Here is a 15,279-nt window from a genome sequence, read left to right on the forward strand (position 1 = left end):
CTAAGTATATTTATTGCACGAGCATTGAAGGAAACCATTTGTTTATCTGTGGAACTGTTCCCTGGGGAACCTGCACCTCCATCCTGAGGGGAGAAGGTCAAATTCCTCCAGAAGCGGGTGCGGTCACAACTGCCCAGGATTGACGATTATCTTGAACGTCGCTTTTCAAGCCCGTGTTCTTATTTTGCTTTAATACTTCACGACACACCTCCCCTGACCTCCCCAACGGCAGCCTCCTGGCGTCCAATCCAACTGCAGCAGGCAGCAATTTCTTTCTTTTAAGTTTTATAGGAGTTCAAAAGAATAAATAAATCTGTTAGCAATCAGGGAGGCCGGCGATGGGAGGGGCTTAGAGGCCGGAAGGGCTTTGTGGACATGTTTTGGAAAGGAGGCAACATAACCAAACATAACCAATTCGCAAAATAAGGGAAAAAGAATGTTGTCTATGTGCAATGAGTTCGCAGATGCAGCCAATGAGGAAAAGCCTTTAATTAAAATGCAATGGCTCAAGGTGGTTCCAGGTGTTTTTTAAGGGAGAAACTCGGCTGTAACAAGATTCAGAGCGAGGGGAAGGCTGACATCCTCACCGCCTTCCTCCCGTCCTGAAGTGACAACATTATTTTTCAGAATTGGAAGCAGCTATAATTGTAATTGCTTTTTCACTGAGGCTAGACGGCCCCATTTGACAAACTTCTTTTTCGGTGTCACATTATGTTATTATGCAAAGTGGCGTGTTAAGTATGTATGTGTGTGTGCAACATGTCACTTCATGTTGAGACACTGTGGAAATAATGTTGTTTGGTACTTTTCGGTTGACAGTGGTTTGCTTGTTCCAACCATTTTGTCTATATCTGAGTGTGTGTGTGTGTGTTTGTGAAGGTGTGCGTGTGTGCGTGTGTGCGTGCGTGCGTGTGTGTGTGTGTGTGTGTGATTGAAAGACATCTGCTTCCCATACTGCATGGTTTATACTGCCCTTTCTACCCTGGGGTGCTGTGGTTTAGATTACCTAAAGGAGACAGTCTGTCCGGAGCCCAGAGCTCCAAACTGCTCAGTTCCACCAGTAGCTCTGTTGCTTTACAACTAGGATTTCACTGAGGAAATGTGTGTGAAAATAATTTGAATGAAATTTCTTCATGAGGATTTTAATACCTAAATACTTTGTATGTTATTAGTAAATGGAAGACTGTGTTTTTTTAACTAAGTGATCTTTTGCCATTTTTATGTGTCAAGATATATTTACCATCTTTTGCCTGATTTTAAAATATTGTCTGAAAATGTGAAGAATTGTCCTCAATAAAACCACGACTCATTTCACTAATTTCACTAATTTCAATGTTTATATTCAGCAGCTTGTTTTTGATTTTTTGTTTTTTCATTTTTGCCATTTACTGTAATTTCATGGTCCTTGGAAACGAGATGGGGATAAAGATCATCTTCTTTTCCTCATCCTCTGCCTCTGTCTTTGGAATCTTTTCACGGCCGTATGGATCTCGGAACAACCTTCTCTCGGGACACAACCGCCCTGAAGGCCGTGCCTTCCCGATGGGGCCCCAATTTCCTTCCAATGCAGGAGCTCTACCCTTCCTGGCCCTGGCCCTCCTTTCTAAAGACAAAGGCATTCAACCGGAACTTCCATTGGAATGTTGTTCGACTCGAATAAATCCACAAAAGCGACTGCGGTTGATTGACCTGAAACGAAAAGAAAAGAAAAAAGTCAATTAGAACCACAAGCTGGACATTGGCGTGGACGGTGGGCAGAGATGAGAGAAGCAGCCTGTGATCCCCTGATCCCCTGATCCCCGCTGCCGACCCAGACAGGACCGTGGTGGAGGGGGGCTCCACATTCCACAGGCCATGTGAGCCCCTTCGCTTTGAAGTCGAGAAATCAATTCCCCACGTTCTAAATGTCAACCCTCACAACTCTCGATCAATCTGTGTCTTCAGATGTACCGCTGTTTATCACGTCATACACACACACACACACACACACACACACACACGTGCGTACGGACGCCTCGACGAGCAGGGCTTTGATGTTGTGCTGCAAAGGCGTCACGCAGCCTTTTACATCGCCGTGTCGGAGCAGCGGTAAAGGCAGGTAGTTAACCTGCAGAAAGGTCACTCGGCAGGAATCCAAACACTCTGGCGTCCCAGGCCCCGCGGCTCGGACGGACGGGGAGCCCGGCGAGGTGCGTTGGGAGGACAAGCGAGATGAAGAACCATCACCGGGGCGCGGTCGCACCGACGGCTATGTTCGAAATCTCCTGGCGGTCAGGGTTTGCCCACTCCGCCTGAAGCAACTTTATCCGATCCTGTTCTGCTCCCAATTTCAAAACAAAGCCTCACCCTTGAAGGACGCAGAAGGACAAAGAGAGCCGTATGAAATTGTGAACGACGGGAAAAAAAAAATTTGGAGGGTCTGTTTGGGAGGTAGGAGGCTTTGTTTGGAAGGGGCTGACGCTCCGACCAGACGGAGGGCATAAGAGCGTGACGCGTGTTTTCATTTGACCATTTACGTGGCGTTGGCGAGGAAGGGAGGAAGATCCCCCGTTCCCAACAACGTGAACTCGCTCCTTGACACTCGAGAATGGTGAGAAAAGAGTTGAATTGTTGCCATCCATTTGGATATTGCTAAATACAAGGACCACAAAGTTATGTGCTGAGTATTGAGTAGACCAACGGAGGCATAATGTGGAGTGATTCATAGCTGCACTATTCCTATTTTGTTCCAGTTGTGGAGATTTGGTTCTTCACAGCCCGGGACGCCGTGGCCTCGGTCCATGATGCAATCAGCGTCACTTGGCTCCCCCTTCCGCTCCTTCCAAATCGTTCCCATGCCTCGTGGCACCTCCGCAAATTAAAGCGTCACCCCATTAACTGTTTTCCTTCAAACACTAGCGTGGCCGTTATCATTAGACGATTCGACTCGGGCACCTTCAGAGTCATATTCTTTTTTGGACCGAGCCCCACGCTGACCATCCGGGATCAGGGCCCAAAAATGTGACGTGAGCTGGACGTGAGCGTAAACTCCGCGGAGAGCCACGGGAGATCATCCGGGAGGGTTTGTGTCGGCTGCACGCAGATGGGAGCAATCCTTTTACGGCCACAGGCCCGGGCAAGCTCACAGCGCCCACTTTAGGGATGAAAGGGATTTTTTGGGGGGGGGGCTCTAGTCGGGGCGTGGCCCTGGGCGGTGCCTGGATGAACAGAACAGGCTGCAGGATGGCGAAGAGGGCGGGAAAACCAAAATCAAGCATGGGGAAGGGGAGTGAGACAGAGATTTGATGGGGGGTTAAGGGGATGGAGTGTGTGTGTGTGTGTGTGTGGGGGGGGCTGGAGAGGGGGAAGGGGGAAAAATCCTACAGCTGGGGGGTGTGGGTGGGGACACATTTTATACCCAGGGTTTGGCACGGTCCCTCTCAGTCCTGAACAGACTGCTGGAGAGATTGAGGGGAAGAGGAGAGAGACTGTCTGAACAGGTAGGGTGTGTGTGTGTGTGTGTGTGTGTGTGTGTGTGTGTGTGTGTGTGTGTGTGTGTGTGTGTGTGTGTGTGTGTGTGTGTGTGTGTGTGTGTGTGTGTGTGTGTGTGTGTGTGTGTGTGTGTGTGTGTGTGTGTCAGTACAGTAGTTTGTTCTGCTTATTCTTTGGGATGAAACATCAAAAGAAAGACATGAAGGAATGTTTTTTTTTTTTTCCCCACTGGTGTTTTGCTTCTGTGAAGAGTGAAGCGTTAATTATTCAACACTCCCTGTCCACCATTGATGCGGCTTTTGTGAGAAGCATCTACAAAGCTGACTATAATTGAGCTATTCTTCTTTTTTATGCCTTTTTATCCGGATCCCTGAGGATTGAAGTACAACTCCTCCCGCATTTCCTCTCCGCGGCAACAAACACAGAAGTCCTGGATTCAACAACTTCTCTTGCGTTTGCGGTGGCAACTTGCCTTGAGCTCCGCTCGTAGGAGTTTCATTCTTTCATAATCGAAAAGGCTAAAATACGGTCAATATAGCCCTCTTTAACGGGGCTTTTATCTATTTTAATGTTATGTTAAATTTCACCAGAGAGATGACTGAGCTGTTTCGAATTGTAATCACCTTGTTCCTCTCTCTGCGTAGGTTAACAGAGATTCCAGTGCGGCTGTGTGGCGGGGACCATGCGTGCCGTGTGCTTGCTCCTGCTGGCCGCCCTCGTGCCCCCGGGCCTATCCCACAGACAGGACCCCTTCGCCTGGCTGTACGGCCCCCGCAGCCAGGGCTACCATGCCGGCTTCCTGCGGGCCGACGCCGCGGGAGGGGACTGTCCGGACGAGTGCGACTGCCCCCCAACCTTCCCCGTGGCCATGTACTGCGACGGGCGGGGTCTCACGGCCGTGCCGGCCATTCCCTCCCGCATGAAGTACTTGTACCTGCAAAACAACGCCATTAAAGCCGTGCCTGACTCATCTCTGGTCAATGCCACTAATTTGGTGTGGCTCATGATGCACCACAATCTTCTGACCTCTGACGCCATTGGCGAGCAGGTAACTCCGTTAGATTCCCGTAAATCTAAAGTCTACAAATGCTTTTTCTAGCTTCGCCTGCTCTGAAATTTGTGTGTACCCGCAGGCCTTTTCCAAGATGCAGGACCTGGAGCGTCTTTATCTGCAGCACAATAATCTGACCCGCATTCCTCCCAGCCTCCCTCGTTCCCTGCGGGACCTGAGACTCGATCACAACAGAGTGGACAAGGTAAGGTTCAGACAGTCTGGCTTTAGTGTAGATGATGTACACACAGGCCCGGGGGCCCCAAGGCATGGCCCTCAGAACGTCTACGTACTACTCCCAGAGGTCATGGAACAATGACCTCCGAGGCTAAGCAAATGTCCATACGTAGGCCACAAAGTGGGAGGGGGGCCCGCGAAGGCATCTGTGCCCTGGGGTCCTTTACTTCATAATCCATCTGTGTGTATATCCTGCCCCTGTTGGCTTCTGTTGAGCAATAGAAGTAATGGACATGAAGTGGTTCTCATTATTGCCTAGGTAACATCTGTGGAGCTTGGGGGAATGGACAACCTCACCATCCTGCATCTCCATGACAACGCTGTGACCGACATGGGCACCGCGCTGAAGGGACTGAAATCCCTCATTCTGCTGGATATCAGTGGAAATAAGTTGAAGAAGGTAGCATGGTGATGTCTGATGTGAGCATGCATACGCACATACTTACTGGAGTAATTTGAGATAATTAAAATCGGTAACACGCCCTCTAATGCGGTGTTTATTGACGCCAGATTCCAGAGGCTCTACCCGAATATCTCCACCAGCTCTACGTGGAGTCCAACTCCATCGATTCCCTTCCCGAGGACTTCCTGGCCCGATTCACACAGCTCCAGTACATCCGCATGGCCCACAACCAGCTAACAGACAAGGGGATTCCTCCCAACACCTTCAATGTGTCTGGACTGGTGGAGCTGGATCTCAGCTTCAACAAACTGGAACGGATTCCTCGGGTCAGCACCACCCTGCAGCATCTGTATTTGCAAGCCAATCAGATCAAAGGTGAGACATGCAGGTATTATGCAATACAGTTCGGCAGTTAAGAATCTTGGTAAAAAAAATAAATAAAAATAAAAAAACATTTGTCCCAGGAAATTGAATTGCTGAGCATACACTGCATTTGTCTCCCATGGGTTTTACATCGTCCATTGTGCGGCTTCTCTACAATGTGTGAACTCTGTGCTCTGTCTGTCGCCGCTGCAGAGTTTAGTCTGGGTAGTTTCTGCAGCGCTGTGGACATCAGCAACTTCTCCCAGCTGAGGACTCTGCGTCTGGACGGGAATGAGATCAGTCGTCAGGACATTCCGTCCGAATCGGCCCTTTGCCTGCGTCAGGCGTCCACCATAGAGGTCTAAGTGTCCGTCTGCCTGTCTGTCTGTCTGTCTGTTTGTCTGTCTGTCTGTCCATCTATGTCTGTCCACTATACGTCAACGTGTTGATGCCAGAGCACAGCAGTGTAACTTTTATGATACTATTCCATGTCACCAGCAGGGGGCAGCAGATGTGCATGTTGTGCTTTCATTTTGACAACGTAGGGACTCACATGAAGAAAAAGGTCGAGTTTAAATGTTGTCATAGCTCCCCAGTAAGTCAGGACAATCAAAGCTACATTTGTGATATGGTATATCAGCTATATAAGATACTACATAAGCAATTATTGATTTTCTTTTCATAATATTCTAAATCAATGTGAATTGACTTGGATCTTGTTGTGCGGATCAGAGGCTATTTGTTAATTCTGTATTTTTACTATTTTTCCGCCTACCACTGCCTGTGGTACCGACAAAACAAAACTTTTTCTATCGTTGGTAATGTTGCGCCTTTCAGTAGTTGTCATAGCAGCAGAATATTATTATGCAAGGTTTATCACACCACCGCCTACAATTAAGTCCAAGTACAGGTACAACTACATTATGCTTTATCGCAATTGAATGCTGTGAAAATTATATTTCTGTGTTAACCAGTACTGAAGATGTGGGGGTTTTTTTTCTTGAGCTTCACAACACAAATATCTAATTGTGTACAACCAATCTACCTTTCTTGTAAGATGGCAGTGCTTGAAAAATTACCTTAGAATTAAATTTCAATTTTAACATGACATGAAAACTGTCTCCTTAGACCTAACCTTACTGGTAAAGTAGAGGACATGAAGGAGGCTTTATGTATGTAGGTATGATGTAGTCTATTTGGTTTATGTAATGCATGGATTGATCTTCAAAGCGATAATTTTCATTGTTCTAAATGCGTGTTTGCAGGAAAAAAATAAATAAAGATTTCTCCCCCCCGCCCCACGCTTTTGTTTTTATTCCCTCATGATACCATCTAGCTCTTCAGATTGCTGGTCGTGCTGTATTTCATCACCCAAGGGTAAACTGAGGATTCGTGCTGGGGCATTAGAAAAATTAATGTTGTTTAACAAAGTTACAAAGAAGACACAAGAACAGAACCATCGTCTAGTGTTATTACCATTCTAATAGCGGCAGCCACATCCATCTCAATGTTGTCAAATTGTGGGGAATTGGAAGTTTATCCAAATATGAGACAAAGTGATTTATTTATTCTCCTGAATAAATGAATGACATTGATCAACAACATTTGATCAACAACATTGGTCTAACTTGAACAATTACAGTCTACAATAGGGGTAATTGCGCTGTCCCAAAAGTGTCACAGTGCAATGGATAATTTTTTTTTGTTGGAATTTCTTGGCATTCTCACAAAATGTAATGCGCACAAGCCAAATGTCATTTAACCATCCAGACAGCGGTGGTTAAGATAATTGTCTTTGTGCGTGTGTGTGTGTGTGTGTGTGTGTGTGTGTGTGTGTGTGTGCGTTTGCGTGTGCGTGTGCGTGCGTGTGACAGAGATTCTGCCAGTGTGTCAGGGATGAGTTGCACTGCATCATCAGGTTAAATGATCCTTAAATGAGAGGTTCGGCAGCGCAGGGAATTTTGGTTTAGTCTCCATGGCACTACTCATCCCAGCACTTGTCATTCCACTTGCTCACATACATGTGTTCTTATGGTGACCCTGTCGCGGTGGCATGTAATTGAGCATAATGGCTCCAAAAACCACACGCACCAAATTGGAGTCTGCCAAGTCAACATCCTAATCCGACCCATTTATTTTAACCGTAACTTGTTTGGAGACATAAGGTAAAGCATAAACTGTGTGTGGAACTCGTATACACACTTTTGGAAGGGTTCATGTATATACAGTACATATACTACACTACCCTATGCTTAATGTGACATCACTTCCTGTTGTGCGCCAAATCAATGCCCATGGATGTACCAAAATCAATGATTGTCCCTGTCCAGGCCTGCAGCCATGCATGTATATGTTGGCGAATAGGAGAGAAACACAGAAACATTCTTTTCTTGGTGCATTTCACCGCAGAGGGCATCTCAAACACAGACACTCTGATCCCCAGCTTAGCTAAATGAAGAATCAACAGTGTTGAGCGGCAAAACAGGTTTTTGCACGCAGACGCTGCCTCAAATCTGATGGGAAATCCCTTGATCATGGCCGCAGACGCACACCTACACTGTCTGCTGTTCGCATTTCCACCCTTTAAATGTGTCAGACAAAAGGCTAATGGGCCTATATAGAGACATTTTTAGTTTTGTTTTTTTAATTAACTAATTGCATTTCTCTGTAGTTGCAATACATTGAAGTGTTTTTCTTCTCCACTCAACACTAGTACTTGTATTGTGTTACTTGCCATCCCTTAACTGCTTTTTGGTGCAAATTTGAAAATGTAAAATTGTAATGGACAATATATTAGGCAATGTCACTGACTTAGTGCTTTTCATTGTGGAATGAATAGAAATCAAGCACTAAGCTGAAAATACCCTGTTCCTTCATAAACATATTATGTCTTTAAGTGCTCAATTCCTTTTCAGCAGACACCAAATAAACAACAGATATTCTTGACAATAAGACCAGAAGAACAACCTTTTTTTCAATCAAATTAGATGCCTCACATACCCTTTATATATATTATTTATATTTTTAATTTTATGTTATGTATTTGTGTTATATATGTGTATAATTGATATATTTAATATATATGTTATATTTTATTTATTATTATTATTATTATTATTATTATTATTATCATCATCATCATCATCCATCACTGCATATTCGTCAAATATTCTTTAACTTTACATGAAAAATAGTGACCTCTGAGTTACAGGTGAAAAAATGAATAAACTTGTCTAATTGAACAGATGACCTCCACGATGGATCTTTTTCTCTAACCTGACAGGTGAGTGTGGGATGCGCTCACAGACTTTTCCCAGCCCCCTCCCTTGTGCCCATATATGGAAACGCACAGTGATTGGCTGGAAACCGGATCCTCTTGTTATTAGTGTGTAAAGAACCTTTCAGTAAACCTGTTCAGTGTCTTTGGGGCCAAATCAGTCGGCCACGACAATGAAGACATACGAATGTGACAGTTTGAGTGACCTAGTAGTCACAAATCCAGCTCTTGATGACCAGGTAGGAAAAGAAAATGCAGCTTTTTGCTTCTCTCTGGATGATGTTGTTTGTGTTGTTCCATTGGGGCCATTGGAGCAGATGCTTATCTATAATATAAAAAAATAAAAAATAAAAAACGTATTAACCTCAACAGATTATTTATAGGCGTCATCAAAACAAAATGTGTGGGCGTGGGTGTATTAGACTGGGTGTATTAGACAGTATTTCACTGGGTGCATTATGTAATTATGTGAATGTGAACTCATTTTAGGAGAAAAAACACTTCTGTATTTCAATGAATTGCCTGTCGGCTGTAATTCATCTTAAATGTGAAATGTAATTATTTAAAATTATTTTTTATTATTTTTATAATTATTTTGTGAATGATGAACATGAATGACTGCTTCATCCGTGTCATATCAAACAGGACCCACCGGTCAAACACGGGGACAAGGAGGATGAGGATGAGAACACTGCTCGTGGGAATTGGACCAACAAGAAAGAGTATCTCCTCTCCATGATCGGCTTCGCTGTCGGCATAGGAAATATTTGGAGATTTCCATATTTAACTTATAAAAATGGCGGTGGTGAGTATCCCGTGTATGAAACTCACATTTCATAAATCACACGGCTCCGAACAAAAGGAGAAAAAAAGCTACAGATTTTTGAAACGTCTGCTTCTGTTCTGCTGTCCTCTCCTCGCCCGGATGCCTCCTTTGGAACTAGGCGCCTTCCTCATTCCCTATTTTATCATGCTGATGGTGGCCGGTATTCCTCTTTATTTTCTGGAAAGTGCCATGGGTCAGTTCTGCAGCCAGGGCCCGATCAACGTGTGGAGGGCGGTGCCAGCGCTCCAGGGTAAGACACTGCGTTCATGTGAGACCACAAGTTATGTTCACATCCCCAATAAAACACTTTATCTACGCTTAGTTAGTCATCCATGACACCAAAATAGCAGCTATTTAAAAATATCTCAACAACTCAACACCCTCACATCTCTCAACAGTTCATGAACCAGAACCAAAGGTACCAGCCAAATTTAAGTCTATAGCCACAGAATAAATACTTATGATTTGATTTGCTCATTAAAATCCCCAATCCCTCAAAGGTGAGTGTGACTGTGGCTCCGCCTCTCCCCTCTGCAGGTGTCGGGGTCGCCACGGTGGCCGTGAACGGAATCGTTTCCATTTACTACAACGTCATCATGTCCTACAGCCTGCATTACTTCTTTGCGTCCTTCCAGTCCCCGCTTCCGTGGAGCAGCTACACCAGCTGGGCGGGCGCAAACTGCAGCCTCACGCCTCTAGGTCCTTCTTTTTTTTTAAGATGGTCGTCTGATACCGCTTGGGAATGGCGATCCAGTCAAACGCACTAGAATTAGACTCGTTTTATGAAGGAAGACCTGCAATATGACCTGTCTCTCCTCCCAGCAAGGCACTTCAAATACAAATCGTGTATATAATGTATTTATACGAAGTACAATGTGTTTTTTAATCATTTGATTTGGTTGAAAATAAATAAATAAATAAATAAATAAATAAATAGGCTATCAGGGCAGTTTTACGGCCTGAGAAACTATCGATACCGATCGCGCCCCGCCTCTCTGCTGTGGTTTCGGGTGCAGGGGCCCTGGTGGCCCATCAGTCACAACAAAAGGAAACAGACGCCATGTGAATACATTTCGGTCCTGTGAGGAAGGCCTGTGCTCCTGGTGTCGAGTGCCGTGGAGTTTTGGCCTTTCGCACTTCAACACCCTGATCGATTTTAGAATGTCTAAAGTTTTCGAGCCTGCGCCTGTTTACGCCCTCTGTTATGCAACGGCTTTTCCCGTGTGTTTGATTTCCGGGTCACCTCCGCCGCGACAGAGAGGCACAACGCCACCGCCCTCCCGGCGTTCAACCGGACAACAGGAAACGGCTCGTGCCTCCCGTCCGGCCTCGAGGACAGCCCCAGTGAGCAGTACTGGGAGTAAGAATCACTAACACGCGCAAGCAAGTACATCGCCACCGACGCCCGCCTCCCGGCGCTCCCCCGGAGTCAGGCGGTGGGCGTCGCACCGTATTCACCCCCCTCTCCCTCCGCCCCAGTCGCGCGGTGCTGCATCGATCGAGCGGCCTCCACGAAACGGGGCCGATCGTGTGGCAGCTGGCGCTCTGTCTGCTGCTCAGCTCCGTCCTCATCGCCGCCGTGCTCTTCAGAGGCATCAAGTCGTCGGGGAAAGTAAGGCAGACTTTGGTTCCTCGGTAAATACGCACCCGTTCCTGTTTCAGCGGCCTTATTTGCTTTCACCCTGCCGTGGCCCGCTCAAATCAACCCCTCGGGTCGTCATTAGTCGTTCCTCAGTGTTGTTTCTCTAAACGACTCGGAAAGGACACACGCAAGCTTCCCCTCCTCTCCCCAGGTCGTTTACTTCACGGCCACCTTCCCTTATGTGGTGTTGGCCATCCTGCTGATCAGGGGAGTGACGCTGGAAGGCGCCGGAATTGGACTCCAGTTTTACATCGGATCCCAATCCAACCTGACCAAACTGGTGGAGGCAGAGGTCAGGGGGGGTCGGGGGGGGAATCCTGGTTTTAATGAAACTGCTGCAAACCCACGTCCTTTTGGGCTTTTTTTCCCCACCTCCTTATTTTTTTGTTTTGTTTTTGTTTTTAGGTGTGGAGAGACGCAGCAACTCAGACCTTCTATTCGCTGTCCATCGCGTTCGGCGGCGTCACGGCGCTGTCGTCCTACAGCAGGTTCCACAACAACTTGCTGCTGGACACGATGGTTGTAACGTTCACTAACTGTGGTACAAGCACGGCACCAGCTCCTCTTGACTACTGCTGTCATTTAAAATGCTAGAAAATGCATTTATTTGTCTGTCGACTGGCTTGGAGAAGGCAGGGTGCAGTCCTGAAGTGATACCACCTCAGAGATTACAAATGACTTGTGATAGTAAATATAAGCACAGCTCTCCACAAAAATGTAATATTATAATCATTTTCAAAGTTCTGTCTCGGTATGAATACTGAAATTTGGAGCTCCATTTTAGATCGCCGTTAGATCACTAACGTTGAGTCGTCAAGCTTTTAAATTTCAACATAATCCCGCGCTGTGCAGTAGCAGAATATGTTTTATGTTTTAATATTAGTACTTGAGCAGTTCCCGAACACATCCGAATCTCACATGGGACCCTCACACAGATTTCCTTCTTTTCTCTCTTTGTTGTCTCTTTCTTTCAGCAACGAGTGTGTTTGCCGGCTTTACCATCTTCTCTATTTTGGGTCACATGGCTCACGTCTATGGGAAGCCAGTTCACGAGGTTGCCCAGGGAGGTCAGACAGACCTCTATTCATTTCTCATATATATTTATTTTCATACAAACAACACAACACATCCTCCGACGCCCGATGCATGAGCACTGACATGCTTTCCCCCTTTGCGTGCAGGATTCGGCCTGGCCTTCATCGTGTATCCAGATGCTCTAGCGAAGCTTCCATTCGCTCCGTTATGGTCAATTTTGTTCTTCCTTATGCTTTTCACCCTGGGCCTGGACACTCAGTTTGCAGGAATAGGTGAGTTTAATATTACTTCCCTCTCGGAATTACAATTCGATTTGCATATTTGTCTGAATGTTTTGGTCTTTCCCTTCGTTGGACAAACAAACCCTTTGACAAACCCTTTTGGCGTCAGAGGTGGTGTCGACCTGCTTGCAAGACGCCTTCCCTAAATACTTCAAATCGAGGCGCACCTTAAGCTCTGTGGTCATCTGTGCGCTCATGTTTTTCCTCGGGCTCCCGTGTGTGACGAGGGTAAGTTTACTAAGACTTTATTAAGGTGTGACCCCCAATGACCAGTTGTACTAATGAACCTGCTGTGTGTGTGTGTGTGTGTGTGTGTGCGTGCGTGCGTGTGTGCGTGCATGAACCACAGGCAGGAATATACTGGGTGACTTTAATGGACCAGTTCGTTTCTTCCTGGGTACTGCTAATCCTTGCTGTGTTGGAGATCATTGGCTTTATCTACATTTATGGTAAATATAAACGCGGCCGTTACTGACGTCACGTATGCAACTCCAGGGGTGAAGAACAGAATTAAATTTTCGTGTATTTGCACGCGCATCTCTTTCCAACTCCACACAGGGGGTAACCGCTTCATTGAAGACATAGAGATGATGATTGGAACTAAGAGCGTGTGGTTCTGGTTGTGGTGGAGAGCCTGTTGGTACTTCATCACCCCCGCCATCATCGTAGTGAGTCAAATGTCTGTCTCTGGATGTTTTGTTGTGAAAGATTTTACTGGAGAATGGGGAAGGAAGAAGGTCTGAGGCAGTGGGATGGCGGGGTCCCGGGGACCCTGTCGAGGAAGAAAAAAGCAATGCTTATCGGTGGTTATGTCAATTGGGACAATAGTCAAAAAGTAGTGGACGAGGACTCTCCTATTCCTTTTTTTTTTGTTTCATTCAATTAGAAAATGAAGGAAAATAAATAAATCCTCAATAAAAACACACGGTTTTTAATTGCTTTGTTTGGGGGAAAAAAAACGCTCGGATCTGAGCTGCGGACCACGCCCTCCGCTGCGGAGCGCGATGCTCAGCGTAATGGTACCACTTTAGGGGTGACTGAAATCGTATTACAAGATTCTTCCAGGTGGGAATATGGGAAATATATTGTAATGTTTACGATTACAGGTAAGAAAGATATACAAATGTTTCGACCCCCCCTGTCATTTTTACCTGTTTTGTGGGGGTCAGACCCCCCCTCCCCAAAATATTTGAACCATGCTCTTTTATCAGCTGATTAAACATTTTTTTATTCAAGCAGTTGTGACAGAAAACTAGCTTGAGGACTTTGTTCCTAACAGGAGCTTGGCTTTTTAGATTTACATGAGGAGAGCAGGCAGAACAGTGTCTGAGCGATGCAGTGTCTGTTGATCCCAAGACCCCTCCCCCCCAAAGCGAGCCATCGGTAGCATAGTGTCTTGCGAAACTGATTCTCGTCGTGATTACACAGTCTGCTCACCCTATACACTTTGCATGCAAAAGTAAAAAGACACGGAAAAGGCAGTAGTCTGCCTCACCAGTACCCCTGACAACCATGAGCGACTGCTCTCTCTCAACTTCAGCTCCAATATCGTCACATGATCAGGAAGCAACAGTGTCTTCAAGCTCCATCCCCACTAAATGGCTCTATTCCTTCCTTCCTCGTCGGCTGTATGCGCACCCTGCAGTATCCGGGGGTTGATTTAGATAAGAAAACATTCAAACATTGGCTTGTTGTTCTTTTCTTTAGATTATTCTCATATGGTCTCTGCTGACGTTTACACCGCCCACCTACGGGACGGTACAATACCCCCCCTGGGGGTTGGCCCTGGGCTGGTGTATGGCCATCTTCTGCCTCCTGTGGATCCCCTTCCTCGCAGTTCATAAACTGATGCAAGCCCAGGGAGACCTCTCCAAGGTGTGTGTTTGTATCGGCGTCCTTTGTTTGATTTGGGGAATGCCAGTGTGAAACAATGTCTGTAACATTTACGCCTCTGACCCGCCTTTCCCCTCCAGCGTGTGAGGTCTGTGTTCTCTCCCTCTGTGGACTGGCATCCCTACCTGGACGTCCACCGAGGTGAGCGCTACTCAGAAGGGTGCTCTGGCAACTGGAACATCCCTGTCATTAATGTAACCGAATGTCATGTGAATGTTATCGCCGTCTCCCGTCTGTAATTTGTCCTTTTATTTCCATGCTTGCCTGTTTGCTGCATTTTTTTTTTAACAATACAATGGAATGTATTTTAGAATAGTTGCAAAGCTTTTTACAAGAATGGAAGCACTCCATGTTATGTTGGAACGTCATCTTGGCCCAGCTTAAATGTTTGTAATTCTAATAAATGTAATTAAATAATTAATACCATGTACGTCTTTCTGTTCTATATGCCTCGTAACACTACTATGGTATGTTGGGTTTTAATTCATGAACTGACCATGAATTCTTGATCAGAGGGATGAGAAAAAAAGAGGACTAATGTGGACTTAATAATAAAAAATATAAGTGAGGAAAGTTATGACTCTTTCAAATTTAAAATGACTTCTAGGTTGTTGAATAATGCCTACAGTGTAAACCAACTCCTATTTGTTCAAGTACTTATTGCTCAAAAAGGTTTTTATTTAGAGCATCAGAGTTTACTTTTGGAGTGGAGGAGGTGCCTGGAGGCGATGCTTTGTGTCTGACACACCCCCTGACAGAGCTCAAAGCCTTGTAGAAGGGACTTTCCATTACGTACCTTT

At 45.8% G+C, this 15,279-nt stretch overlaps 2 protein-coding genes across 2 annotated transcripts; both read left to right on the forward strand.

Moving 5' to 3' along the window:
* Nucleotides 1-3,432: 3,432 nt before the first annotated feature.
* On the forward strand, nucleotides 3,433-6,793 carry fmoda (fibromodulin a). Its single transcript, XM_080000072.1, has 6 exons — nucleotides 3,433-3,479; nucleotides 4,116-4,519; nucleotides 4,605-4,727; nucleotides 5,019-5,159; nucleotides 5,270-5,537; nucleotides 5,739-6,793. The coding sequence occupies exons 2-6, from the start codon at nucleotides 4,154-4,156 to the stop codon at nucleotides 5,888-5,890; spliced, it is 1,050 nt and encodes a 349-aa protein (XP_079856198.1). The 5' UTR covers nucleotides 3,433-3,479; nucleotides 4,116-4,153; the 3' UTR covers nucleotides 5,891-6,793.
* Nucleotides 6,794-8,975: 2,182 nt separating this feature from the next.
* On the forward strand, nucleotides 8,976-15,254 carry slc6a14 (solute carrier family 6 member 14; the record flags this gene model as incomplete). Its single annotated transcript, XM_080001122.1, has 16 exons — nucleotides 8,976-9,041; nucleotides 9,448-9,607; nucleotides 9,747-9,878; nucleotides 10,166-10,327; nucleotides 10,886-10,988; nucleotides 11,108-11,240; nucleotides 11,422-11,562; nucleotides 11,676-11,811; nucleotides 12,245-12,337; nucleotides 12,452-12,577; nucleotides 12,696-12,814; nucleotides 12,936-13,035; nucleotides 13,145-13,254; nucleotides 14,294-14,461; nucleotides 14,560-14,620; nucleotides 15,238-15,254. The coding sequence occupies 16 exons, from the start codon at nucleotides 8,976-8,978 to the stop codon at nucleotides 15,252-15,254; spliced, it is 1,827 nt and encodes a 608-aa protein (XP_079857248.1).
* Between the last annotated feature and the right edge of the window lie 25 nt (nucleotides 15,255-15,279).

The sequence above is a fragment of the Zeus faber genome (assembly GCF_960531495.2).
Source record: "Zeus faber genome assembly, chromosome: 5".
Lineage (NCBI taxonomy): Eukaryota > Metazoa > Chordata > Actinopteri > Zeiformes > Zeidae > Zeus > Zeus faber.

What these genes read in the sequence shown, in the direction of transcription:
- fmoda (XM_080000072.1), top strand. Translation starts at nt 4,154, where the DNA reads ATGCGTGCCGTGTGCTTGCTCCTGCTGGCCGCCCTCGTGCCCCCGGGC. An exon ending in ATCACAACAGAGTGGACAAG is followed by an intron (nt 4,728 to 5,018) that starts GTAAGGTTCAGA and finishes ATTATTGCCTAG; the next exon opens with GTAACATCTGTGGAGCTTGG. An exon ending in GCAAGCCAATCAGATCAAAG is followed by an intron (nt 5,538 to 5,738) that starts GTGAGACATGCA and finishes TCGCCGCTGCAG; the next exon opens with AGTTTAGTCTGGGTAGTTTC.